Below are 26,951 nucleotides of genomic sequence, written 5' to 3'. Positions count from 1 at the left end.
ACCTGTTGCGTTTCAAGTGTGCTCTTTGCAAATTTGTAACAGCAAATATAATTTTGACAAACTTAAGCACAAAAAGCAACTATGGGTATTTGCTGGAAATCAATTTATAACTCAACAATACTGATCAAACCCTTATTACATCTGTTCATCATTTATTAATGCTCAATACATAAACAAACAAAGCTAGAGAAGAACTGATAAATACCAGGACATTCTGTTAAAACCCTTATTTCCTTATTGCTGGTCATACACAGTTTTTATGACAGCAAGCTATAATTTATTCCCAATTGACCCAAATCACTTGCATGTTAGCCCGATGGAGAGACATAGGCAAGGCGTCCCTTCTGCTATTCTTTTATTTTTTTTTTTTGGTTCCTCCGATATGAAAATCGTAGCCCTTCTGGTGTTTGGCGCTACTTTCCAGGTGTAAAGTTATTTCAATCTCAATTAAAGAACAAGTTATGAACTATGAATGCTATATATGGATATGAGGAATTATGTCAATGTCTAATAATTCTGATTTTTATCTGTAGGTCTGAAGGAGAGAGATCATTTAATTTTTCTATGTCTTCTCCAAATGAATTCAATTGGCATATATATCATTTAGGCAACCGGTCAATTGGTGTATTGACCGGTCATGCCTTTTAGGCATGACCGATCAATGCACCCATTGATCGGTGCCTTTACAATTATACCATTAACACAATGCTGATTATCGGCATGACCGATCAATGCACCCATTGATCGGTGCCTTTACAATTATACCATTAACACAATGCTGATTATCGGTTCAAAAAAACCCCCGATAGCATATTGTAATATCATAATATAATGACTGATCAATATAATGAATCAGTTCATATAAACACCGATGATTCAAAGTGCACGATGTATATAATCCAACCGGTGCATTTGTTAACCAATGTTAATGCCAAATGAAGCGGTGTATTCATTAAACCCGATAACAGATGTGAATCGGTGCCAATGTTTATGCACCCAATAGCAAGTATGTATCGGCGAGTTTAACCCGATAACTTATAGCATTTAATATGCTATCAGGTTAATACCCCGATAGCATATTAATGCCAATTAACAATTGACATTAATATGCTATCGGGTTGTTAGCCCGATAGCATAATGATAAGCAATGTTTGTACAATCCGATAATCAAATGCAATATAAATCAGACATGAAGCATGTAGATAAATAACAGAACAAGGAAGGTTAGGAAGATCTTATCTTGCATAAGCTACCATGCATTAACACCAGGCAGCCGTACAGCCACTGATAAAAAATCTCTCATGGATGCCTCTGGTTCCCACTTGCTGCTGCAGCCTAATACTGGAGAAAAGGTGGTGCCTCTCTGATTAATAAGCACAAACTTGGCTCCTGAATGAAACCAACTGGAAGAGCAAGATCAACTGATATTTCACAACCTCTGATGCTGTTGCACAAGAATCCCACGTTTTCTTGTACCGATACCTCTGATCACTGCAGAAGAATCTTCTGCTGAAACCCTAGGCCAAAACTTCTCTCAGAGCTCCAAAGCAAATTATCCAAAACTTAGCATAATGAAAGAAGACCTAAAATCTTCTTTAATCTTCTCCATTTAGGGTTGGCGCGATTCCCAAGAAAGGTGCGATTTGGCCTTTAATAATGTTTTAACTTTTATTATTTATTTTTGACTATTGAAGTGTCAAAAAATAAATCATTTTCCATTTAATATAAAACTGGCCCCATCTGATGAGAAATAGACCCTCACTTAAGTTATAACTTAAAGTGACTTTTAAAACATTAAAGTTCGCCATTTAATATTTAATTAAAATAATTAAATATTAATATCTCTCTAAGTATTCATCAGAAATGCCTGCCGTCTGAACTGGAGACTGCCAAACCATAATCTGTCCTTGCCCAACCTACTGGTTATAAATAGCAGGACTGCTAAAAATAGAAAGTATCTCAAACGGAGTCCTGGAGACCTCAAACGAAAACCAGACCTGGAGTGCTCGCTCTGAAGATGGTGAATCAAACTCTGGAGGACCCTCTACCCAACCTCATCAGCCTACGAGGGTCAGTGATAGGCTAATCTACTCAGCTGACAGATGTCAACTAGAAGGGGGACATCACATAATTGTGCAAGCCTTTTGCAATACATACCTAGTGCAGTCAAGTTTCCAATGCCCTCTAGGGTTAGATCAAGACAATGTGCCATGCATGGGCTAAAAAATAGAGAAAAGCTTGTTCATGAAGAGTCTCCTAGCAACAATACTATTTGTAATAAACTAAATCACATTTGGTGGCCCTACATCCACGACCATCTCATCATCAAACAACTCAAATAGTTGTTTGCAAATTTGATTCTATTTGATGCATTATGGATTTCAAAAAGGTTGTGCCAATTTCACAAGAGACAAGCAAGTTGTTAATAGTTTGGTTCTTTTTATCTCTCCACCCATCTAACATTATGTTCCGGGAAGGAGAAAGGAGAGCAGCAGGGAACTTTGGAACTTCGAGGTTCCGGAGTTCTGGGAAAGAAGAAGGGAAGCAAAAGAAGAGAACTTTGGAACCTCAGGGTTTCAGAGTTCCGGAGAAAGAAACGAAGAAAGGCTAGGAGCGAGGTTCCGAAGTTCCGAAGAAGGCAAGGGAAAGGAACTTCGGAACCTCGGGGTTTCGGAGTTCTAGGGAAGGGAAGAAGAAAAGAAAGGAACTTGGGAACCTGGGGGTTTCGGAATTTCGGGGTTGAGGACTTAGGAACTTGGGAACCAAGGGGTTCCGGAGTTCCAGGGTTGAAGACTTAGGAACTTGGGAACCAGGGGGTTCCGGAATTCCGGGGTTGAGGACTTAGGAACTTGGGAACCTGCGGGTTTCGGAGTTCCAGGATTGAGGAAGAAAAGACTTAGGAACTTGGGAACCTGGGGTTCCGGAGTTTCGGGGTTGAGGAAGAGAAGACTTAGGAACTTGGGAACTTGGGGTTCCAGAGTTCCGAAGTTGAGGAAGAGAAGACTTAGGAACTTGGGAACCTAGGGGTTCCAGAGTTCCGACAAGACAACACTTCATACTTCATGATTCCATTGTTTTCTCTTTGACCAACTGAGGCAACGCTGGTCCCTAGAACATATCTCTGATTGGTTCTCACTGATGGACCAAGGGTGTCATAAAATGCCAACATTTTTGGCGACCTTTGCGGGATGCTTGCTAGCTAAGCATATAGATCAGTAGCCTGTGTAATCCATTGGGCGCAAAGTCTCAACTACACTAAAAAAGAAAACTCTCATCTGTAACTTGCAAATGATCAAGATCAGCCATTTTGAAGGGGAACAACCTGTGCTCGTGCACTTCTTGGAAAACAAGAAACCTAACTAATATTTACATTGTTACAATAAGAGGCACTTGATGCTTTTTCCTTTGTCAAAGAGAAACCTTTTGAAGGAGTTGATCCCCCTCATAGCATTGTTACATTCACCATCTAACTGCAATGGTTGAAATCTCTTGTATGCATGCATTAGATCACACATACCGCTGACAATCATCATTGTGGTGTCCCTTGTTTTGATGGAAATCGCAATAATGGTTGTCGTTCCACCAAGAGAGTTTCATTTGAGGTTCGAGGTTTCTTCCTTCTGGTAAAGTAATCAATTTGTTTGCGAGAAGCGTCTTTAATGCTGACCCAAGTGGTTTACCAATGTTTGTAAATTTCCTTCGAAAGAAATTGTTGAAAGTTGATTTTTGGTGATTATTGTTTTGTTGAGTCGCTGCTGAGTGAGTGGATAAATTGAAAACTGGTTGTTTTGGTTTTACATTGTTGTTATCCACTATTCCATCGTTGATGACATTTCGTTTTCTATTTCAACATTTTGGCTTATCATTGCTGTTAGGAGAATGAACTCCTTTGTATATCTTCAACCCACCCTTCTTTACCATAGCTTCCTCCATTCTGATTCCATTATCAATCATCTTTCCAAAACTTTGATGGCCTTGCATTTTTAGATGATAACTCATTTGATCATTTAGGTTGTCGATGAATATGTCCATTTTCTTGTATTCTGGCACCATACGAGGATATCGTGAAGCTAACCGCTTCCATCTTTGTAGAAACGTCATGAAAGGTTCTCCTCTTTTTTGTTTAGCATTACATAGGTCTAGCATTGTGACCTCATGTTGTATGTTGTAAGAGTATTGTGAAACAAACTTATCCACCAATTCTAAGACTGATTTGATTCCAGGTGGAAGTTTGGAGAACCATTCCATAGCTAGTCCACTTAAGCTCTTTGAAAATAATCTCATCAGGTAGGTATCCTCATGTGTAAACTCCATACTCATTGTGCAAAATTCTCGTATATGATCTTGGGGATTAGTGCTTCCATCATATTTATTGTATCTAGGAGTTTCACAACCTGTAGGAGATGGTGTATCATGTTTAGATTTTTGTTGAATGGGTAAGGATAGATTTCTTGAAGTGAGTATCTTCTAACATTTCCTCTCTGCATATCTTGAATCTGTGTTTGTATTTGTTGTTTAAGAGCTGTGATAGGATTATCAACATGATTTATTCTTGTATAACTATGAGTTTGCGTTCTAGTATGATCTTGATCTCTTCTTGTATCATCTCGACCCTTTTTTGTGTCCTCATTAGATTTAGCTTTGTTGAGAATTTCTATGTCATCCCTTTTGGGAACGAAAGTTTCCTCGTTAGTTCTTGTGTTATCAGGTATTGATGCGTCGTCCTTTTTGTGACCGAAAATCTCTTCATGTTGTTCGTTATCATGGGAAGGGTCACTTCTCTTTTGTCCTAATTTGCTCGCATCAAAATCTTGGGGGAGTGTAGCACCAAATTTTGCTAACATTAAGAAGTATTTTTCTTTTTCTCCCTCCAATATTTCTCCATAAATTTATCGAATTTAGGATCTTGTTTGATCTCTCTGATATGTTGTTTTGTTATGTCTTCTTGTAATTCGTTTTGGTATTCCATGTTCCTATTATCTTTAGTCATTCAAATGCTTATGTTTCCGTTTCTGCGATCTTTCGTCTCTGCGCTCTAGTTAAAACGGGCATACACGTGTGTTGAATATTGTGCAAGGATTTGATTGTCTAAAAGGTGTTTCAATAAGTGACCAACTGTCAATGTAGATATGGTAGAGTGATATGACATGAAAAGATGATTCAAGTATTTGAAAGTTTGCAAGTTTTTCGATCTTTGGTTTTGGAGTGCAATGATGATGATTTTGATAAAACCAAGTCCAATAGGAACGATATATCCTATGATGTGGGACAAGGTTATCTTGACCAAACGTTGTAGTTTCATGATAGAGGATGATAGTTCCTGATGAGAAACTATGTTTTGAGTGATTAGTTTATCAAAGAGGGTGATAATGCACTTTGAGATGTATAGATCTTGAACTTGTTGAAGGTGAATACTTGAAAATCTTGAGGTGTCTAGTTCTAGAATCCGATTTGATAGAAGATAACTTGACCAAGCGAACCAAGAAGACAACCTAAGCACAAAATGACAGATATCGGGTGTTTATGCTTACTGTAAATTGACCAAGCAAACATGACAGATCAGAAAAAGACATGCAAGATAGCTCTGGACTGACAGAGACATAAATTCATACGACAGTTTAGATAGTTCGAGATGACAATTTAGGCAGACCCATACGATAACCTAGAAATCTCGCACGACAAAGGCCTAAACTTGTATGACACTTCCCACAAAACCAGACGACAAAAAATAACAAATAAGCTTCTGCTAGTCTGACTCGTATGACAATTCTCATAGAACTAGACGATAAACTAGATTTTTTTAGACGACAAACTAGAAAGCTCATATGACTGAGGACAAAATAGAGACAAATTTTACTTTGATAGATTTTTGACCAATGAAGTTTGATGTTTTGATTCTGTTTTCTAGTTTTAGATGTCTGATTTTCTGTTTTAGGGATGAAAACACAGCAAATATGTGATATGATAGGTGACCCCAAGCACAACATGCTAAATCCTAAGAAGTTGGCTGAGAGAGAAAACCTTTGCTTGCAAATTTAGGTACACACCCAATAGCTAATCAGAATACGGTTGCTGAGTCTCACGCAATGGATTCTTAACGCCGTATTATCCGACTCCAAACACTAATGGGAACATGATATGGCAAGTGTCTTGGGAGAGTTACCATCTCTCTTGCACAAAGATTATCCCCCTTTCGGAGGTGAATCAGGTCGCTTCTATCTCAGGGTTCGTAGTAAGGATTTCCGTTTGGAATTACCCCTTGCAGTTGCGATTGAGGCCTATAGCCCAACAAGGTACCAAAACAAGTAGTAGTCACGCAAGTGTGATTGAGACCGCAAGGCCCTACTAAATGTACGATATGAGAGATCTCAAAAGAGAAAACTCAAATAATCCCATCCTCTAAGACTTTAATCCTGAGAGGCCTACTTACTTGGGTCATTCTCACAGGGTGATTTCTTTTTCCCACTGTGACATGCCCGCTAAAGGTATTCAAATCTCAAACATAGAAGCGCTTCAAGGGTCGGTATTTCTGATTGTCCAAATGGACAAGAGCATACTCTCCTACCTTTTAGGCAACTTCTCAGACATAGAAAACAAGATGTTCATTTACCATTAGCAAAATAAGTGTGCCTAGAAAACTTAAGAATACACAAAGTCTTGTTGATTTTCCTTTAGGCAACCTGCAAAACAGATATGTTAGTAATTGTGTTGTTTGGATGAATTGAATCTTTGGCAAGTGTAATCTTCGACAATCGTCCTGCAAAAACTAGTTAGGCTGCTAGAAAACTCACAAACAGACCAAGGTTGCATTAGTAATATCAAATTTCAGCATGAAAAACTCTTAAAATGCAATCTGTTTTAAAAATATAGAAGCAGAAACTCCTACGAGTATTCTCACCTGCTTGTACGAGTATTCCCACATACCTGTACGAGTGCACAAAGAAACTTGTATGACACTGAAAAGGTACTCATACGAGATTCTGGAGCAGGCCCTGCCAAAAACCCATGAGATTGAAAATTTGATGATGAGAGAGGTCAAGAAATTAGATTTCCGGCCCCATGGTCGGCGCCAAAATGTCATGTGAAGTAGGGTACCTGCAGCTGCAACACAAACACTCAATAGATCATTACAAGCATGGTTAGCAAATTGAAATCAAACGACAGATAAACCATGACAAAGCGACCTATCGCCTCCTAAGAGATGTGAGTGTGGATTTGCTCTCAGATCTGGATAAGCAATTCCAGTGACTTGACTACACCTAGACAAAGGATTTAAAATGATGATGATATGCAAGTTAGATGAAATTGATTATGCTAGATTGATCCAAGAGGATAATTAAGCTAATGATATGCATGATTAAGCTACGATGATGATGCAATTAAGCTAGAATAGAGATTGATTAAGCTACATGATTCAATAATTATGCTAGAAAATGATCAAATTAAGCTAGATTTAAGATGCAAATGCCTATAGTAACAATGCCTAAAATGATATGAGATGGGATCCTTTGTGCTCCAAAATGGGGGATATTTATAGGATTTCCAAGGCCAAGGGTGAGGTGGCCGGAATCAACGGTCAAGATTGAGTCTGAAGATATCAAGGGTGAAATTGGAGGAGATTGGAGACGAGGTTGGAGGGAGGGACACTTGTCATCTCTGTGGTGACAAGTGTCAAGGAGTCTCGCTCATAAGAGGGCAAGTTTCCAAGGGAGGAGACATGTGGCCAAAGTGCCATGTGTCTCAAGGAGGGGATATCCAACCCATAGGAGGTTAGGATAAGGAAGTTAGGATGTGCAAGATAGGATAGGGTTAGTTAGACCCTAGGACTAGATGGAATGGGTTAGGTTAGGGGGTGGTTAGGTTAGGTGGTTAGAAGTTTGGAGACATGTGGGTAATTTGAATTTAAAAATTCAAATAATAGGAAAAGGGTAACTAACTTTCAACAACTCATAAATCGATTTTTTTTAATTAATTAAGGGATCAGAAGAAATTAATTAAATGGGGGGATGATTAATTAATTTGAATTAATTAATCAAAGGGGACTATTGAGATGAACTTATTAAATAAATCCTTAGATTTATTAATAAGCAGATGAAAGGGATTTAATCAAATTGCTAATGAATTCAATTAAATTGGGAAGGGGGATTAATTAAATAATTGCTTATTCAATTAATTATGTTTAGACCATTTTTAGGTGTATACAATGAGCATGATAAATATTGATAATATCAAGGCTGAAGCATTGCTAGGTAGTCCATAATAGATACAGTTGAGCTATAGCAGTTGGAAAGATAGCATAGAAATTGGTCTCTTGCATTTAATGATGTTTTAGGAAGGGCACATGGGAGGTTTTTATTATTTCATTTGAATGTTACTGCAGCTCCTTTGGAGGTGGTATTGTAATTACCCGCCTATATATGATTTTGTCAAGGTTTCAGAGAATCTAAAATTTCATGTCATACTTTTTTTTATTATCACAGCTCATTATTCTGAGCATAAATTGGTGCACCAAACCTTATAACTTTGTCAAAAATTATTTTTAATTTCAAACTTGATTAACAAAATGGATGGTCTGAGATCTGAATTAGCTTTCCACCTTTTAAAAAATGTCTACATGCCTAACTGTTATTCAGACCTTTGGATTTTCCTGAAATATTGATGTACTGGCCCATGGCTCTCAATGTATAACTAAAGATGATGGTCTTGATGATAAGAGTTCGTTTGATGGCTGATGAGAGAAACTAAAGGAAAAACGTAGGTTGAATATTAATCTTTTCAATACACTAGATAAGACATGCACCAAAGAGCTGATTACAGATGCTGGGATTTCCATTCACGAAGGGTCATAGTCTTAAGATTTTTTCCATTTCATTCATTTTCTCTGTCGTTTGCAGTTTTGACCTGCCCCTCCCAAAATTTAATCCTTCCTTCTATGTTCAACTATATGGTTGATTTGGAGCTGGTCATTATTAAGTAGATGGGTATGTATATGAGTCCAAGGAATAGCCCGAGTTATTGATGATGACAGGAAAGTGGTCAAAGTCATTAAATTATCAACCTGGTGATATTGAAGGTGAGCCTCTACCTGGTACAGAATTAAAAGAGGTTTGGAAGGTTGCAGATGTACCAAAGAATGACAAGTATCAGTACACATTTTTCTCGTAAAATTAACAGTTTTGATGCTGCACCAAAGAAGCTTCTTGCATTAGACTCTCGTCTTTGGCCTGACCGTAATGCATCAAGAATATGTTGTGACAAAAGATAAAGGAATCCTTTGAAAATTTCATAGCTGCAATGGTTTTATCAGCCTTTGCGGACATTTCATCAGTTCTGAATACTTCATCTGAACCTGATGAGGTTCTCAGTTTACCTCATCGGGACTCGAAACTTGAATGGCATCTAAAAACAAATAAAAGTCTGAAAAGTCTACTAGTGCTTTCTTTGGTTATTGTTGTGAAAATATACAGTGCAGAATTTTATAGAGAAAACAGTAAACCATAAACACACAGATTTATGCGGAAAAACTTGGTAAAAATATTCCAAGAAAAAACCATGGGCAAAGATGTTTCGTATTATATTTCTCAGGAATTTTTACAATTACAACAATCTTCAAAAAGTATTCAGAAAACATGACTTCTCGTAGCATATGACACCTGAGTTGCAGAGTCTTAATTGAAGAAAGCTTTCCAAAAGTAAAAAGTATGACTTGTGAAACATGTTGAACAAATGTCGAAATGGCTAAAAATAGTAAGTCGAGAAAAATTAGAAGTACCCCATGATGACTATTCATCACTGCTGGAATAACACTAGTGCCCTACCCACTCTTGACTATTCTCACTGCTGAAATAACACTAGAATTGATTTCATATTCCAGCAGTTATGTAATCATTAGTAGACCCCAACACATTACACATAACCACTGAAGTCTTAAATGCTTTGATGAAAGTCAAATGATGATTCCAAAACCAACCATTTTCCATTGTCGGAATGGTCATAAGGTTTCAGAAATATCATCGGAGACCAATGAGGTTCTTGTAATGACCCCATCAGAGTCCGATGAGGTTCTTGTAATGTCCCCAAATTGGGATAGACCTATTTTTTCCCAAATTGACAATTCCAACAATATAATTTATCCTTTAACAACAACATACTAAAGTAAATTCATTTAATCATTAATAATTAAAGAGATAATGAACAAATACATAGATTAGTGAATGAGTATATTATGATAAGTATTATAAACTATCCTATAATAAATCATAGTTTGGTTCGGTAGGAAAACTCGAAAGGGTGCTAGTAAATTGCCTAGCCTAACTAAGCCTGAAAGCATGCAACGTCCAGTCATGGCAACTTGCCTCTTATCCCAAAAGTGGTAGGAATGTCCAACTATGACCAGTTCCATCTCTTGGGGTAATCTATTCACCTCTCGGCCCACAAGCGGCAGGAACATCCAACTTTCACTGGTTCCATCCCTTGGAGTGCTCTACTTATTCTGGAGAGCTGGTAACCGCATCTCCCTAGCTTATTTCCTCCAACTTTACACTTGATTGTATTATGGGATAAATACATGCATATATGTAGAAATTTAATATAAGTTTTGATCTTATTATAATCAATATCTATAAATGCATATAGAAAGATTGATTACATAAAATACTTAGATTTCATACCAAATCACTGGTGTAATACCTAATGGCTGTATGCCTGAATCTGATTTCACTTAAATCAGATCTGTCTTTGATCAGTGTCTTCCACTAAATGGATTTCCATCTATCGAGTCCCCAAGGGAAGACAATGATTCACAGTTCTTACCTCTTTCCAAGAGAGGTTCCTTCTCCAAACTAACCGCTATCTCCTCAAGACTAATCGCACATCCCTTCATTAGCATTGTGACTGATGTGCTTAAGGATTGGTTAACGACTAAAGGTTGCTGATTGTGGAGTCTCTTGGTTTGCAGCAAAGGAAAGAGTAGTGACGAAGGTTAATTCCTTAAATCGGGCTTCATGATTATAGAAAATTGTGAAATCTTATTAATAAGACAATTTTCTGGACAATAGTAATATATATCTATATCAAGATCTGGTCTTATTTCATCAGATCGGTCTGCCTATTTTAGAACCTAATTCCTTCTTGCTTTTCTCCAAGCAGGTCTGTCCCATTTATATCTTTATTTTCCACAGAGAGAGAGAGAGAGAGAGACCCTTTTTAAAGATGATGTCCCTTTAAAAGGACATAACTTTGTTAACAAATATTAATCCTTGTCTTTTGTTAATAATAATTAATGCGTTAATCGCTGCTTTGGAAATTATATTGATCTTTGCCTTGTTAATTGCTGCTCCTCCCTCTAAACTACACCGCTGCTCCTTATTAAACAATGAGATTGCTGCTGGAGGTAATCACCCTAATCTACCTCTTAAATAGATGTCCTTTGTATTATTCAAAGAAGAGTCGGCCCTGAGGATATATATATATATATAGATTTCATTTTGGTTTAAAGTTTAAACCCCAAACTGGTCGGCCCTAATACAAATTAGTGTGATTTTATTCATCTTCATCTTGAGTCAGCCCTTTTTTGTTATTATTCCCTCGGCCAACTTCTAATAGGGGTTGCAATCTGATTTAGGGGCATTACAGTACAAAATCTCATCAGGCTTCGACACGATATTTTAAACTCAGCACAAAGTTAAAGGAAAGAGAATATTTTAAATGCTTTTGGTGCTTGGTAGTGGTTTTGGAACCACTGGCGGCACTTGAAACAGGTTTGAGAACCCTTCTTTCTCGCCGATACCAATGCAAAAGATTTGAAACAAGAATTGTTCTAGTAGCAACTGAGTATTCGGCCCTCATCGTGATTCACCATGAGTGGGGATTGTAGTAGTATTCTATCTTTTGCAGCTGGTGTTGGTGCAAAGCTCCTCAGCATATTTATCCGTGACATGGTGTAATCTTTTATTGATGAATCAAATCGACATGAATAAACCAAAGCATACGGTAGAGATTGGATAATTTGCTCCTGTCTTTGTTTGGCAACTCTGATTTTTATATGAACCTGGCAAAGGATGGTCGAAGTCTATGCAAAAGCCATGGAGATGAGGTATTCTGCAGGGAAATTAAGTCTTCAAATTGTGTTTGTTAGCAAACCATTACAGCGAGTTTGGAAAGCACACAAAGACCCCCATCTTTATATCCAGGCTGAACATCACGTGCTGGACATTTGCCAACTGTGACTCTGGAGCATATTATCAAAGCATTCTTGATTCATATACCAAAGGGCAGTAGTTCAGGAGTATATCCGAGCTTTAGATACCTTGTTCTATGTGTTTTACTAACAAAGGACAGATTATGCTCTGTCATATTCTCACATTTGTTAAAGGACAAAACATGGAAGGAAAGAACAAATCGAAGATTAAAGAAGGCCACTGGAATTTTAGGGTAGTTCTGCAACTACCTTTGGAGTCCGATGGGGTTTTCACAACCCCATTGGACTCTGACATGCTAATCAAAACAATGTTTTAAAGTTAAAAGCAATGGCATTTTGAAATTGCCTCCTCAGCCACACCATAGTTGAATGCAAGCAATTTTGGCGAATGAAGATTTTGAAATAATGTATACAAATCCATCGACACAATAAATATGTTTCAAAATAACACATTTCCGGCTTGCGACGGTAATCAAAGAGGGTCTGAATCTTATTTCTCCATGGGAATTTCTCTTATTGGAATGTATTTTAATGTGGAAGTGTAGAGGAGGCCTATCACATGTTTAATAAAATGCCGATGGGAACTGTCATTGTTGTCTGGAGTTTATTGCTCATGCATTTCGTAATGATATAGAGCTTGCAGAATCTACATCGGCATATCTTCTTAAGTTAGAGCTCAAAAATGCCTCAGTTCAAACTTCTATGTCTTGTAGGTGGGATAGAATTGAAGAGGTGAGAGAGATGTTGGAATGCAGGAATCACACAAAAGAAAATTGCTGAAAAGCCTTTAGAAACTTCCAAGCGATTGCAATATGCTGATTGCTGTGTGGAAGAAATGCATGCAAAAATATTTCTGTTATGCTCAATATTCTGGCTCAGTACCTGAACATTGTCATTGATGATTCTATAGAGCATGGTGAAAATAGTGCTGATTTGAGTATGATAGCAAGGCTGCTAATGTAAAACCTAAGCCAGGTGAAGATTCTAGAGGAGCTCCAACATTCATTGTTACTCCAGAGATTGTGTTGTGTAGGCCAACATTTCTAGAGCATAGCAGGACCCTGATGGACATTTTGGCTTTTCTTATCTACAAGCATGGTGATGAAAGGATAATAGCAGACAGGGTAGTTTTTCTGCTTGGTCAACTATTAATGTTACAGGAAATTGAATTTGTAATGCAATAGCAGATTGATATGCAGAGACAGCAGTTCAAAGAATTTCAATTTTATCTCCTAGAAATAAAAAGTATGATGCAGAGTATGGCAGTAGTAGAATATAAAACTTTTTGTGAGATTGTATTAGCATTTCAAACTTTCTGTTGCCTCAAACCTGCAGAAGATGAACAAATGATGTCGATTGTAATAAGAAAAATGTGCAGTATAATGGATAGGGGCTAGATGTGACATCACTGAACCATCACAGTTTCACAAGTTTATGGATGCTTTTGAATTTATTTCCATCTCCAAGCCTTTACAAGAAGATATATGTTGAAAAATGCTGAGCATGTAGGATTTCACAATTTTATACCAAATGTCATAACAAGTACAATAAAAAAAGGGAGTTTATTCACGATGTTATATTGAACATGTGAATGCAGAAGAATTGCATATATGCAATAATGTTTTGCAGGGAAAGCATTATACAGAGGCATTTGGAAGAGTAGCTGCGACAGGCGTGTACCAGTCAAATTCACTATAAAATCTTCTATTTAATTACAATAATAATATTTTAACTCATTTTTGAGTTAATTATTACACACACGGGAATATGAAGGGCCCTTTTATCTTATTATTTTGTAATCAATTCTTTAAAGCAAAAGTTAGTTATGGAATTCAAAGGGCTCCTGGGGAAGATCCTTAAATATGTAATTTGAGGACATTAGAAGGGTCCGATTTTTGATCCCCATTACACTGTGATGTGAGAGTGAGACTCAATTAGGAGGAGGATCTTTATTCAATTTTGGAGAAGGGAGGAGGGTCTTTTCTCTCAAGCATAATCTCTTGCACAGGAGCGGAGGAGTCTGTGAACCTTTGGCTTGCAAAATTGGATTTTGGCTCCCCAAAAATACATTGAGCTATCTAGGACCTTTAATTTAGAAAAAGGGACTCAAATCATTTTTCTGAATCAAAAGTTATGGCTTTTGAAAGTTAGGTCTCCCCGCACCAGAAATATAAGAGCATCTATGATGCATAAGAGAGATTATTGTTTACCACCTTAGGATGCATGTGATTTCACATCATTAGATATCTTTGAATGTTGCCAATGGAGTCTAAGTTAGTGAGTGGATTATGATGAGCTTATGGTAGGTGTAAGAAATATGATATTTGTAGTCTGTGGATTTATCTTGGGATTTGGGTGGGTATTTTGACTAGGAATTTGTATGCCACATTTTGGACAGTTTTAGCTCATGGTTTCCTAATTACTGTTTGTTGGTTTAATGTATTACTTTTTCTATTTATTGGGTGCTTGAGATGGAGGTTTCGCAATGAGTTTTGTAGGTGTTGTTATGCTGCTAGAAATGTTTCAAATCTCTTGTTGGTTATATTTTTGAAAATGCTTAGACTTGGCAAGTGTACATTAATACTATCGAGTTGCTTTGGATTGGGGGTTTATGCCTGAAGATTTTCCCTATGTAACTTTTTGTATTGTAGTACATTTTTTTTGTGTTTATTTCCATGTAACTGCATGATCTTGATTTAATTTTTGCACATGCCTTTTCTCGTAGATTAGCGTAGGAAGTGTATTCTGGACATCTGCTTTCTTTCAAATCAGAAGTCAATTCATACAAGGATGAGAGTATAAGAAATAACCAAGGAATTGAAACAAAAAAATTAACCATTTTTGGTCCTAGAATTAATCACAAAGGGAGAACTTCAACAGCATTTTTCTATAAAATTGGTTCAAAACCAAACATATCAATGGGCAATACCAACTTAGTTTCCCTGATTGTTACGTTTTGTAACAGGTCCTAAATATATCACAACCCATGCAACAAAATGCTTCTATAATCCATGCCAAGAGGATCAATGAATTAAAAACCTGGAGCAAGATAAATAAGAGCTTCTCAGGCATAATCCAGAGTTATAGAGGGGACGGACTATAAAATAATTATGAAAAATGTCAAGGAAGATGAATTGGATTGGAGTATATTCTCTTTCAACAAGGATAAATTGCTAGGGCATGAAGAATTTTTTCTTTTCTATTAGACACCCAGGAATATAATCAAAGATGAACTGCTAGAGATGGTAGAAGAGTTCAGAGGAATCAATGGAATGCTAGCCCAATTATATGCTACAAAACTAGTTTTGGTTCCTAAAATAGCAGAAGTGGCCTCCTATATTGGTGTAGGGTCTCTCCAACTTAGTTCAATAAGGAATGCCAATTCTAAAGATTAACAAGCAGATGAGGATGGCTTCACTAAATTCACAACACAAATTGTAAGTTAGCTCTGCAGACATATTTGAGGCCAGGCCTCCCAAAATTTCAAAAGGTTAGCACTGCAGACATTTTATTATTGGGAATGTGGAAATCTGTTGCGAGAATGAACAGAACAGGCTCCTGGATTTTACCCAAATCTATGAAAGGACAAATCCACTGTATTATACATGCAGATGTCTTCGTGGATGTTGTTAGCTCTGAAAGCTTAGAAAAGAAGCAGGCCAAAAATAGCTTGTGTCAACAATGGAAAAGGAATAGCTTTCCCTTCCAGCCTAACAATGAAACACTGAAGCAACAGTGATTGCCTCCAACTCCATCGACCTGGGAACTGGTGGCAACCTTTAGCACAAGAAAGTATTAACATCCCTCAAAAACAAGCACAATTTTCATTTCTCAAAGGATGAACTCTTCCATGTCTGCTTTGACAGTACCCTCTTCAGCCTGTCATTGGCCCCACCTTGCCAACAAGTATTTTGTGCAGCTGACCTGTTTAAGGGGATGCTTCATTCCCTCTCTTTTCAGTGTTTTCACCTGCAAAACAAGGCCTTAGAGTTTTTTTTGGTAACAATGTGAGGCTGCCCAAACTGTTGTAAATGTGGTTTTCCTCTATCTCAATTCCTTTGGTCAATGAAATCAGTGGGGACACAAACTGTTAAGCCCCAATCACCTCACTAGACCAACTGGATAATTTCTGTAAAGCTGAGATCTGTCTATTCGTATTGCATGGCTGATATTGACAAATTTGTGCAGGGGCTACTAATTGCCATGGACACAAAACGAGCTGAAACCAACTACTGCAAAAACATGTTTCACTTGTTCTCTTATATATTCAAGAACAAAAGTACAACCTTTTTAGCATTTTGCTGGAAAATAGTGATGAATGTCATCACAGTCACATGTAGTTATTTTGAGTTCTTTTATTGTTTATACCTTTTACTGGATATATCTGTTTGTTATATATTCGTTTTATGTTGTAATTTTGCTTCGTAACTATTTCTTATACCTCTTGCTTTCTCCACTTTCTTTCTTACTCGTCTTATGTAATCACCTTATTTTAAAAACAAGAGAGTTGATCTTTGTTCAAGTTAAGCAAATTTGGAACATCTTGTGTCGAGTAAACTTTATATTTCAGATCCATTTTAGCTGCAGGCAATCTGGTAACTGCAAGGATTGCAGTATAGATTCTAGTTTGTTTCGCATCCCGTTTAAAGCTTCAGTGATGTTTAAGGTCTAACTTTGAGATTCTTAACCTGTTTGGTAGGAGAGTCCTTAATTTGTTTATTAAAATTTCTGCATCTTGTTTTGTGGAGGAACTATTTAACTACTATTTTCTGTTGACTATTTAAGGCTCAAAGAAAAGAGGCTCGCTTGGTAGCAGCTTTGCAGAAACTAGAGCCTAAACATTCTTCGGATACCACACATGATCCTGAAATTCTTACTCCAGAAGAGCACTTCTACTACCTTAAAATGGGTCATAAATGCAAGAATTATGTTCCAATTGGTAGACGGGGAATTTTTGGAGGTGTAATCTTGAATATGCATTTACACTGGAAGAAGCATCAGGCTGTTAAGGTAATTGTCAAGACGTTCACTCCAGATGAGGTTTGCAAAATAGCAGCAGAATTGGCAAGACTGACTGGTGGTATTGTACTGGACATACATGAAGGAAACACAATTATAATGTATCGTGGAAGGAATTATTCTCAGCCACCTACTGAAATCATGACCCCAAGGATTACTCTCTCCAAGAATAAGGCAAGAGATCCTACTCTTTGCTGTAGTTCACTTACATCATTTTGAAGCTGCATAGGCATCTCCCTTTTTCTTTTGTGTAATGTTTTTGATCTCAAGTTTTCATGTTTGGAGAAATACAACTTGTTGCAATCTGTGTTTGTTTATAAGTGCAACGTTTATAACTTTATGGATACATACAAAGCAAATTGTGGCCTCCAAATCTAAATGGTGTTTGTGTTGCAGGCTTTAACTAAATCTAAATACAAAGATGCTCTACAAGCAGTTCGGATCTTCATACCAAGATTGGAGAATGAACTAGAAATGCTTCGCCAACGGGTGAAAGGTGGAGGTCAGGAGAGTCAAAAAAATGGCGAGCAGATATTAAACAATCAGAGAGGTGTGATAGAACACGTGGCAGAAAGGGCAGTTACATTCACAGGGCATTTTTCCGAGTGTAATGAGGATGTTGATGAACATGCAAGAGAGACAAAAGATCTTTCTGACCACTGTGGGAGTGAAACTGATCATGTTTCTGGCACAGATTTTGACGTAGCTTCAGATTCAGAAGCACTTTCAGATTTGTTTGAAACTGATTGTGAAATGGATACAGATTCATGTAGTGAACCAGAAGACTCATTGTATTTAGACAATATTGATACTCCACAAGTGGATGCTGGGAAGACCCTTGTTGATTTTACAAAAGATAAAGCCAAAACTTCGGAAGAGTCAAAGAAGGTGGATGGGTTGGGTGATGATTCTTACCATCCCGAACTTGATGAAGTGGATAAGTTGTTCTTACGTGTTAGTACACTTCTTAAAAAGAAAAAGTAAGGATGGATGCTAGGTTTGTAAGTTACATCATGATTACCCATATTTGGTTTTGATTACTTGAGAGCAGGTTAAATCAGGTGTTTATGAAACTACTTGATAATTCTCATTATTTGCTTGTATCTTTAAAGAACAATAAGTCTAATTCACACAGCTATGTTTTACTCCCTCTATATACACTTAGTGGTAAGTGGGACCTCTATGTAATGAATGGACTAGTGCATAATCAGAACTACTTAAATTCTATCAAATACTATGGGAATGTAAAATATTAATAATGACCGGCTCGTTCATCCTCACAATGCCACACATTGACCACAAGCAAAATCATGTAGTTTAATGAAACTTAGAATTGACACTTAGTCATTATGTACTTTTAACAGAATTTTCTCTATTTAAGACTACACAGTATCACGTTATAACTCACTGGTAATTTATCTCCTTCGGAGTCACGATCCATTTGTCTTTCCAGTAGCAGTGCTTCCATCTTTTTTCGTACCAAGTTGCACTTCCTTTTCATTGCGGCTCACAGCCCTTGGATATTGAAAATGGAAATTGGTATCAAAGGCCTTGCTAATCCTTCTCATGCATCAATAAGTGCAAAAATAATCTTCTTATATTATTTTCTTATCAAATTCGAACTTCTGTTTCGACACACCTTCAGCGAAACGCTTTTGACCCGGAATTATGAACCAGTGAGGCCACAAATGAGGGACCTTATTTACACACTTCACTTCTCAAACCATTGAGCTCAACGTCTACCAAAATCACAAGGGAATTTGAACCTTGGTGGTCGCATCACCAATAAAATGTTTCAACTACGAACTAAACATCCCAAGACAAATTCAAACTTATGTTATTAGAGTTTTTAATAACTATTATTTTATAATATATAATAAATATAATATATAAATGTAATGCAAAAAAAAAAAATGGCGAGCGAGGCATGGCAGATTGAGTGCGAAAAGCAGAGGACAGAATGCGAAGTGCAGAAGGAAGTTTTCGGGTGTCGCTCGTTGGAGGGCAATTACTAGCAGCAGGCTAATGACTGTATATAGGGTATAGTCGATGGGAAAGGAAAGGAACAACCAACGGATAGGAAGGCAAAGTGGCGAATATTAGAAGTCGACTGGGATAATCAGGGACCAAAACACACTCCGTAATAACGATGAATTCTTAGAGGAGAAGGATGATGCCCCAAATCAGAATTCCACGGAAGAAAGTAATGCGCCGAGGATGGTAGAGATCGATTTAACAGAAGAAGTTGTCGATGACAAATGTATGTGGGAGGATCTCGCAATTATTGCCAGAATCAGTGGCTCGAAGAAACCTAGGCGAAGCATTAACCCTTGGATAAAAGATAATTGGGGCAGTCAAGTTGTGGTGAAATTTTTGCTGAAAGGTTTTTTTGCGGCTATCTTCACAGAGAAAGGAACCAAGCATCAAATCTTAAATTCAAAAAATTGGTTTTTCAATAATTTACCACTTTACATCCAGCCTTGGACACCCAATTTTAACCCCCTCAAGCTCACAATTTATGAAACTCCGGTATAGATCAAACTGTTTAATCTCCCAATCAAATATTGGGGGGACCTGTGCCTTGAGAAAATTGGTTGAACGCTCGGTACTCTTCTGGAGATAGATGAAGAAATCATTGAAAAAGCTTCATATGTTTATGGTAGGATGAAAATTGCAGCGGTCAAACAAATTCCCTCCCATATAAATCTTAGAATGGCTAATGGAATTTGGAAAGAAGGCATTGAAATTGAGAAAGAACTTTATGTTTGCCAAAGATGTGGAAGTAGAACCCATCAAGCCAAAAATTGTAGAATTTTTGTGCGAAGGGCATATAATACCAAGCAAAGATCAGAAGATAAGCAAAAAGCAATGTGGTTAAAGAAAATGAATGAGAAGAGCCAGAAGCCTCTTGCGATAAATAAACCATTGCTGGAGACAAGGTCGTTTCATGAAACTAACTCCCAACCCTGTCAGTTGGAATCAAAAATTAATAATAAAGAAAGAGTGGCTATACCAAGCCAAGATCTGTCCCCTATACCAGGTTCTCAAGCTGTAAACACTATTGAGGAATGTACAAGCGACACCGAAATGAGTAGTTCAAACCGAGAGGATGAAGATGATATCTTGGACAACCTAGATCCCAAATGCAGCCAATACCCTCCTGGGCAGAGCAAAAGGGGTAAAAGGCAGGAAGAGCAATAAATAGATCAGAGAAGAAAAAGCGTCAGAAAAAGGTATTGTTAGCGTTCTGGAATATATGAAGAACTCCAAGGGAGGCAGCCCCTCCCTTGGACAGAAATAAGAATCACATCATGGAATGTCAGGGGCTTAGCAACCCCTGACAAAAGACGCTTGGTCAAAAGATCTTTGACCAAGTTACAGTTCGAAATGATCTTACTTCAAGAAACTAAATTAAGTGGCCATAAGGTGACCGAATTCATCAAATTCTGCAATAAGTGGGAGGGATTATTTCAAGACGCCAGAGGATCTGCTGGAGGCCTTGGAATTTTGTGGAACTCAAAGGTTTTTGAGGTGATCCCATTAGAGTCCAACGAGTTTTGGATGGCTTGCAACATTGTTTACAAACCAAGAGGTATCGGTTTTCCCCTATTTAATATCTACGGGCCGATTAAGACAGATGAAAAGCTAAGAGTATGGACAGAGATATATGAGCAATTGCAATTATTAGAAATGCATAAGGTAATCTTGGCTGGGGACTTCAATGCAATCCTAGATATTGATGACAAGGAAAGAGGGTTGAGAAAGAGTACAAGAGTAATGGAAGACTTCAGAGAGTTCATTTCAAATTGTCAAGTGGTGGATGTTATTCCGAAGAACGGTAAGTTCACTTGGACCAACAAAAGACTTAACTTCTCAAAAATCTCTGAAAGATTGGATTGCTTCTATGTGGGGGAATGATGGATCAATGGTAGCTTCTCCATTAACACCAAAATCATCCCACAAGCTGGATCAGATCATCTCCCGGTTACTTTGTCTATTAATCATGAGGCTCCTAAGAACATAAACTACTTCAAATTTCAGAGTATGTGGTGGAGGGACCCCAAATTCATTGATCTACTTAAAACATGGTGGCTAGAAAGCAATACCTTTTCAGGCTCCCCTAGCTTTTGTTTTGTAAAAAGAATTCAATATATCAAAAACAAAATTAAGCACTGGAACAAGACCTCATTTAAGAATATATTCTCTGAAAAACTCCGAATAGAAGAGGAATTGGAAGAAATCAATAATCGAGTTATGCTACTAGGGATGGTCAGGGAATACTATCTGAAAGAAAAAATCCTTAAGGAACAGTATGCGGAGCTGCTAAGTAGAGAAGAAGTCTATTGGCGAGACAAATCGAGAGCATTATGGATTGCAGAGGGAGACCGTAATACAAAATTTTTCCATGCAACTTCAAGAGTCAGAAGGAACAAGAATAAAATTACTGCAATCTTGGATGGAGAAGGGATCTTGAGAAATACTGAGGTAGAGTTAGAACAAGCGGCACTCGACCATTTTGTTAAATTACCGGGAAATTATTGTCAGACAGGAGACACGCTAGATAACAGGCTCTCTGATTTAGTGCATAAGTTGGTAGATGTGGAGGAGGCTAAAATGCTTTGTGAACCATACTCTCTAGAAGAAGTTAAAAAGGCCACTTTCGAGCTTCACCCTCACAAGGCTCCGAGCCCGGACGGTATGACTGCTGAGTTCTATCAAAAGTATTGGGACTTTCTGGGATACGATGTCTGGTTGGTTGTAGAAGAATTCAGAAAAAAAGGGAAGTTCGTAAGAGAAATGAATAATACAGTCATTGCTTTAATTCCCAAAAAGCAAGAATGCACTTCAATGCATGACCTTAGACCCATATCACTGTGCAATACCATAGACAAAATCATCTCGAAAGCAATGGCCAACAGACTGAAGAAGTTTTTACCTCACCTCATCTCAGAAAATCAGAACGGGTTTACTCCCGGAAGAGAGTTAGCGGACAATATTATTTTAGTGTCTAAAGTCATGCACTCCATTCATAAAGAGAAATCAAAAGGTATGATTATAGAGCTTGATGTTGCAAAAGCTTATGACAAGGTGGTATGGCAATTCTTGGTTAAGGTTCTTAGTTGTTATGGCTTTCCAAAGGAATGGATTGACTGTGTTAGTTTCTGCATTTCCACGGTTAGTTTTTCTTTGCTTGTCAATGGTGTGGTTTGTGGCCTCTTCAAAGCTACCAATGGATTAAGGCAAGGGGACCCTTTATCCCCGGCTCTCTTTGTTCTTATGGCAGAAGTCCTCAACAATTTAATAAAAACTAAGCAATCTGCCAGGCATTGGAATGGTGTACGAGTTCACAGATTGATAGAGCCCTACACCCATTCACAATTTGCTGATGACACAATCCTGTTTGGTGAAGCAACGATGAAAGAAGCCAAAGGAATTAAAGAGGTATTAGATGAATATTCGAAGCTGTCAGGTTAGGTAATGAATGTGGATAAATCACAAATTTTCTTTTTTAACACAGGAAGGTTGATATAGAACCGCATTTCGTAATTGCTTGGCTTCAAAATTGTTGATCTTCCCATCAAGTATCCAGGGATTAGAATTAACATGGGCAGTAGGCAATCTCAAATTTGGGAAGATGTACTTAACTCTTGTAAGGTAAAATCAGAGCAATGGAAGAATAGATGGCTTACTCAAGCTGGACGACTACTAATGATAAAATCTGTGCTATCAGCTGTTCCAATCTATAGTATGCAATGCTTTCAAATGTCCAGTTCAGTTGGAGCAAAATTAGATGGGCTTCTAAAAACGTTTGTTTGGGACGGGGCCAAGGATCATAAGAAGATACCTTTGATAAATTGGGATACAATGTGCATGCGGAAAGAGGATGGAGGAGCAGGGATGAGAAAAATGAGTATACAAAACAGGGCACTAGGAGAGAAGCTATCTTGGAAAATGTACAAAAGCCCCAACAAACTGTGGTGCAGGATCTTTCAAAAAAAGTATTTGGACTTTGAAGATCCTGAACGTATCTTCACAATTGTAGACGTAGAAAGGGGCTCTCCCACCTGGAATTTCCTCTGGAACAACAGGGACATAATAATAAACCACATCTCTTGGAAGATTGGCATAAGTTCTGGCGGGACTCATGGGATGGGGAGATGTTGCTATCAGAATGTTTCGAAGATCAAGATTGGGTCAACACCATTGAAAATGCTATAGGCACGCAAGTAGCCAACTATTTTGAGAATACTTAGCACTATGGTATGAGGTCTTGGAAAAGGGTAACTATCAACAATTCGCAAATGTGTAAAAAACTCGAAGAAATACTTAGCAACAGATCAATATTAGCATCAGATGAAGAAGACAACTTATTCTGGTGTGCAGCAAAGTCAGGGGAGTACAGTGTTAAGTTGGGCTATGAAGTCCAAAGGCATAAAGCTTTCAATCCGAATTGGCCTAGTAAGTTGTGCTAGAACAGGTGGGTGTTACCCAAGGCAGGGACATTCTTATGGATAACACTGAATGGGAGGATACTCACTGGTGACAGGCTGAAAACCATAGGTATACAAGGGCCAAGCTGGTGCGTGTTATGCAACATTGGGGAAGAAACAATGGATCATTTACTCTTCAATTGTAGGTTTGCTTGCAGGTGTTGGGATTGGTTCCTTGGAATGGTTAGCCTATATACAGCTAGAAGTATGACTCTAAAAGAATTCCTTGTCACATGGCCACGATCCAATCAGTCAAAATGGGGCGTCTTATGGTTGATCGACCCAACAATGATTGTTTGGTCTATCTGGAAAGAGAGAAATAAGCGGATATTCAAAGAATCGGCCAAGCCAGTGGAATTAGTCATAGACAATCTTAAGGCATGCATAGAAGAAGTCATTTGTGGTAAGTCACGAAATGTCAGAAAATTCAAATTCAATGATTGGGACATGGATATGGAAAGGAATTGGTCCTTAAAAAATGCTTTATTTCATTATCCCAAGAGAAGAATCAATAGGAACGAAGTTAGATGGGAGAAGCCTCATAACAATTGGGTAAAACTCAACTTTGATGGGGCTTGCAGAGGCAATCTGGGACAGGCTGGCTTTGGAGGAGTCATTCGAAATGAGGATGGGAATATGGTGTTTGGTACGTATGGAAATATTGGCTGCGCTACAAACAATTAAGCATAAATAAGAGCCCTTGAGGTCGGGCTTTTACTCTGCAAAGAGAATGGTTTAACCAATGTACAGATTGAAGGTGATTCTCAGATAATTATAAACGGGGTGACTACCGGTAGATTAATTAATTGGAAACTAGCTAAATGGCTGCCTCGCATTCGGTCCTTACTTCAAGCAATTAAGCCATATGAAATATCACATATACACAAAGAGGGAAATCGAGTAGCAGACCTGTTAGCTAATCTAGGAGTCAATTCACATGCTGCAGAAGTGTCAGTAGATCCCAAGGCATTGAGTTCAGAGATTACAGACTTGTGCAAAAAAGACTTATTGATAAGAAAATGCGATGGAGTGGGATGATGGCCCTTGTACTAGGCCTGCAGAGGTAGGACAGATGGTAGAAGTCTTGTGCACCTCAAACAAGCTGTTTCATTGAAAGATGTAGTGACGACGGTCCGAGTTACAGAGGATAGGCAGAAATGACGGAATGGCAGATTCTAGCAGACTGCGGGATCTAGGTTGATTAGGCAGGAGGAATCTTCTAGAGCTTTATAGGCCTTTTATTGGTCTTTTGCAAAGACGAAATGCATGATGAGTAAGGAGCTCTGAGGGATTTAACATATCACATGGTGCAAGAGCTGGATTGCGACCAATCCATGGCCTACTTTGACAATGTTGGATGCATGAACTGTGAAGAGACATTGGATGCACAACTTTGCAGCTTGTTTGTCACAGAGGAATATGTTTATGATGCTATAAAAGGGCTCGTAGGGATCACTCTTAACTTTGATCGCCACTGGTGTGATGCCACGGTTTGTGAAGCCGTTCTTATGCCCTTGGTCGACATCATTGAGTGTAGGGAAAGAGCGGTGGAGACCCTGAGCGGCTTTGTCAAGCCAGTCAACGGTAATAGCATCGCAGACTCCATCTTAAGTCTGCCGGAGAACGAATGGATTAGCATTCTCAAGACTTACTTCCAGCCGAGTTACTTTCCGCCATCAGACTCTGAAGAGGAAGAAGACGAGAGTGAAAATGATGGGAGCAATGAATCAGATGACAGTGAAAAAAGCCGGGCAGAGCATAGACGTGTTGAAAGGGAAGAGTTAAAGGAGATGATGAGAACATTTGGGGAAAACGTGTGGGAAGTGTTTAGGTGCGTCGTGTAGAATGGGAACATGACCCCTTTTCGCAGAGTAACTAACTCAGAAACATGGTGGTTTGCGGCTGGAGCTACTGCCAATGTAATCAGCATCGGGGAATTTGTTGGGGCTATCATGCAGACCCTCAATGGGGATCACTAATATGCATAACCAAGTATGCCACTGTTAGTATCTGTTGTTCAATAGGGTGGGTAGGTAATAGTAACCACTGCAGATAGCAGTTTTTGTATATGGACCTGCTTGTAGGTAGTGAAGATGCCTGTAATATTTTCTTTTTAAGCAATACAAGGGCGCTATCCCCTTACTGATAGCTCTTACCATTAAAATAAAATTATCTATATATATATATATATATATATATATATATATATATAAAATAAATTATATGTTTAATTTTTTTAGTTTTAAGTTTTGTTTATTTTAATAATTATATTATAATATATATCATATAAATAATCAATTTAAATATATTATATAATTTTTTTAATAATAATATTATTTTACTTGTATAAATATCAAAGAAGTTTTTAATAAATATGATTTTTTATTTTTTTGGTAAAAGGCCAAAGCCTAATTTTTTTTTTATTAATTAAAGAAAATAATTACAAACTCCATTCAGTGTGGGCACCGGTAGGAAAGATTGGAGGAAGAAAACCTCCGGTCTTGCCCAGATCCCTTAGAGGATCATAATTTAGAAGCAAGAAAGAGAAACAAATACAATAGCCTTTGGGAGAGCCCATCCGACAAAGCTATATGACAGAGATATAACGTTTTAGAAATTTAAAAGTTTTGGAAGAGCTGCTCTTGCCTAAAAAATGATGATTGCTTCGCCCAGGATAGCCTGAGTGGCCAAGATCAGTGTAAGAGAACTATTACAGAGCTTGAATAAAAGAGCAATGATAGAAAACTCCCTGAATGTGTTATAAAGCACCGGAAACCTCCAGGAGAAGGCCTTGCAAGGCTTATCAAGAACAAACCTACATAAAACCACTTGACTAATCCTACAACAAACACTAAACGAGAAGTTAGCTTGAAAAAACCACACATCAATTGGTGCCAATCCATCACGATAAAATTGCAACATACTCGGAGATTCTAGGAGATGTTAAAAATAAAAGCTTCTGTTATTAAAGCTAAGGACCTTGAGCCGAGATATTAGAAGAAGCTCACATAATCACCATAAAAGCTTACAAAAGTAGATAAGGACAATCACCTAATTGAATCATTCGATAACTAATTACCAGAGAGCAAAGGCATAAACCTCAATAACCAGACAAAAACCTAAATATTTATATAAAAGGAATTTAACTTATACAAACCCAACTCCAAAAATGTTGGTTTCTATATATATATATATATATATATATATATATATATATATAAAATAAAAATATGAAATTTTAA

General features: G+C 37.7%; 1 protein-coding gene across 3 annotated transcripts in view; it reads left to right on the top strand.

The window, feature by feature from the left end:
* Nucleotides 1-18,370, top strand: part of LOC131067245 (uncharacterized CRM domain-containing protein At3g25440, chloroplastic) — a 40,204-nt gene extending 21,834 nt beyond the window's left edge. For 2 of the 3 annotated variants that reach the window (XM_058002204.2, XM_058002205.2), the window contains exons 3-4: nt 16,985-17,392; nt 17,615-18,370. In XM_058002204.2, the coding sequence (XP_057858187.1) occupies nt 16,985-17,392; nt 17,615-18,202 (996 nt within the window). In that variant the 3' untranslated portion in view covers nt 18,203-18,370. Of the gene's footprint in view, nt 1-16,780; nt 16,866-16,984; nt 17,393-17,614 lie in introns of all 3 variants that reach the window. The other variant, XM_058002206.1, reaches the window with a different exon arrangement.
* Nucleotides 18,371-26,951: the final 8,581 nt, after the last annotated feature.

Source organism: Cryptomeria japonica, chromosome 11 (genome assembly GCF_030272615.1).
Source record: "Cryptomeria japonica chromosome 11, Sugi_1.0, whole genome shotgun sequence".
NCBI classification, from domain to species: Eukaryota; Viridiplantae; Streptophyta; class Pinopsida; order Cupressales; family Cupressaceae; genus Cryptomeria; species Cryptomeria japonica.
This window is presented reverse-complemented; position numbering and strand designations above follow the sequence as displayed.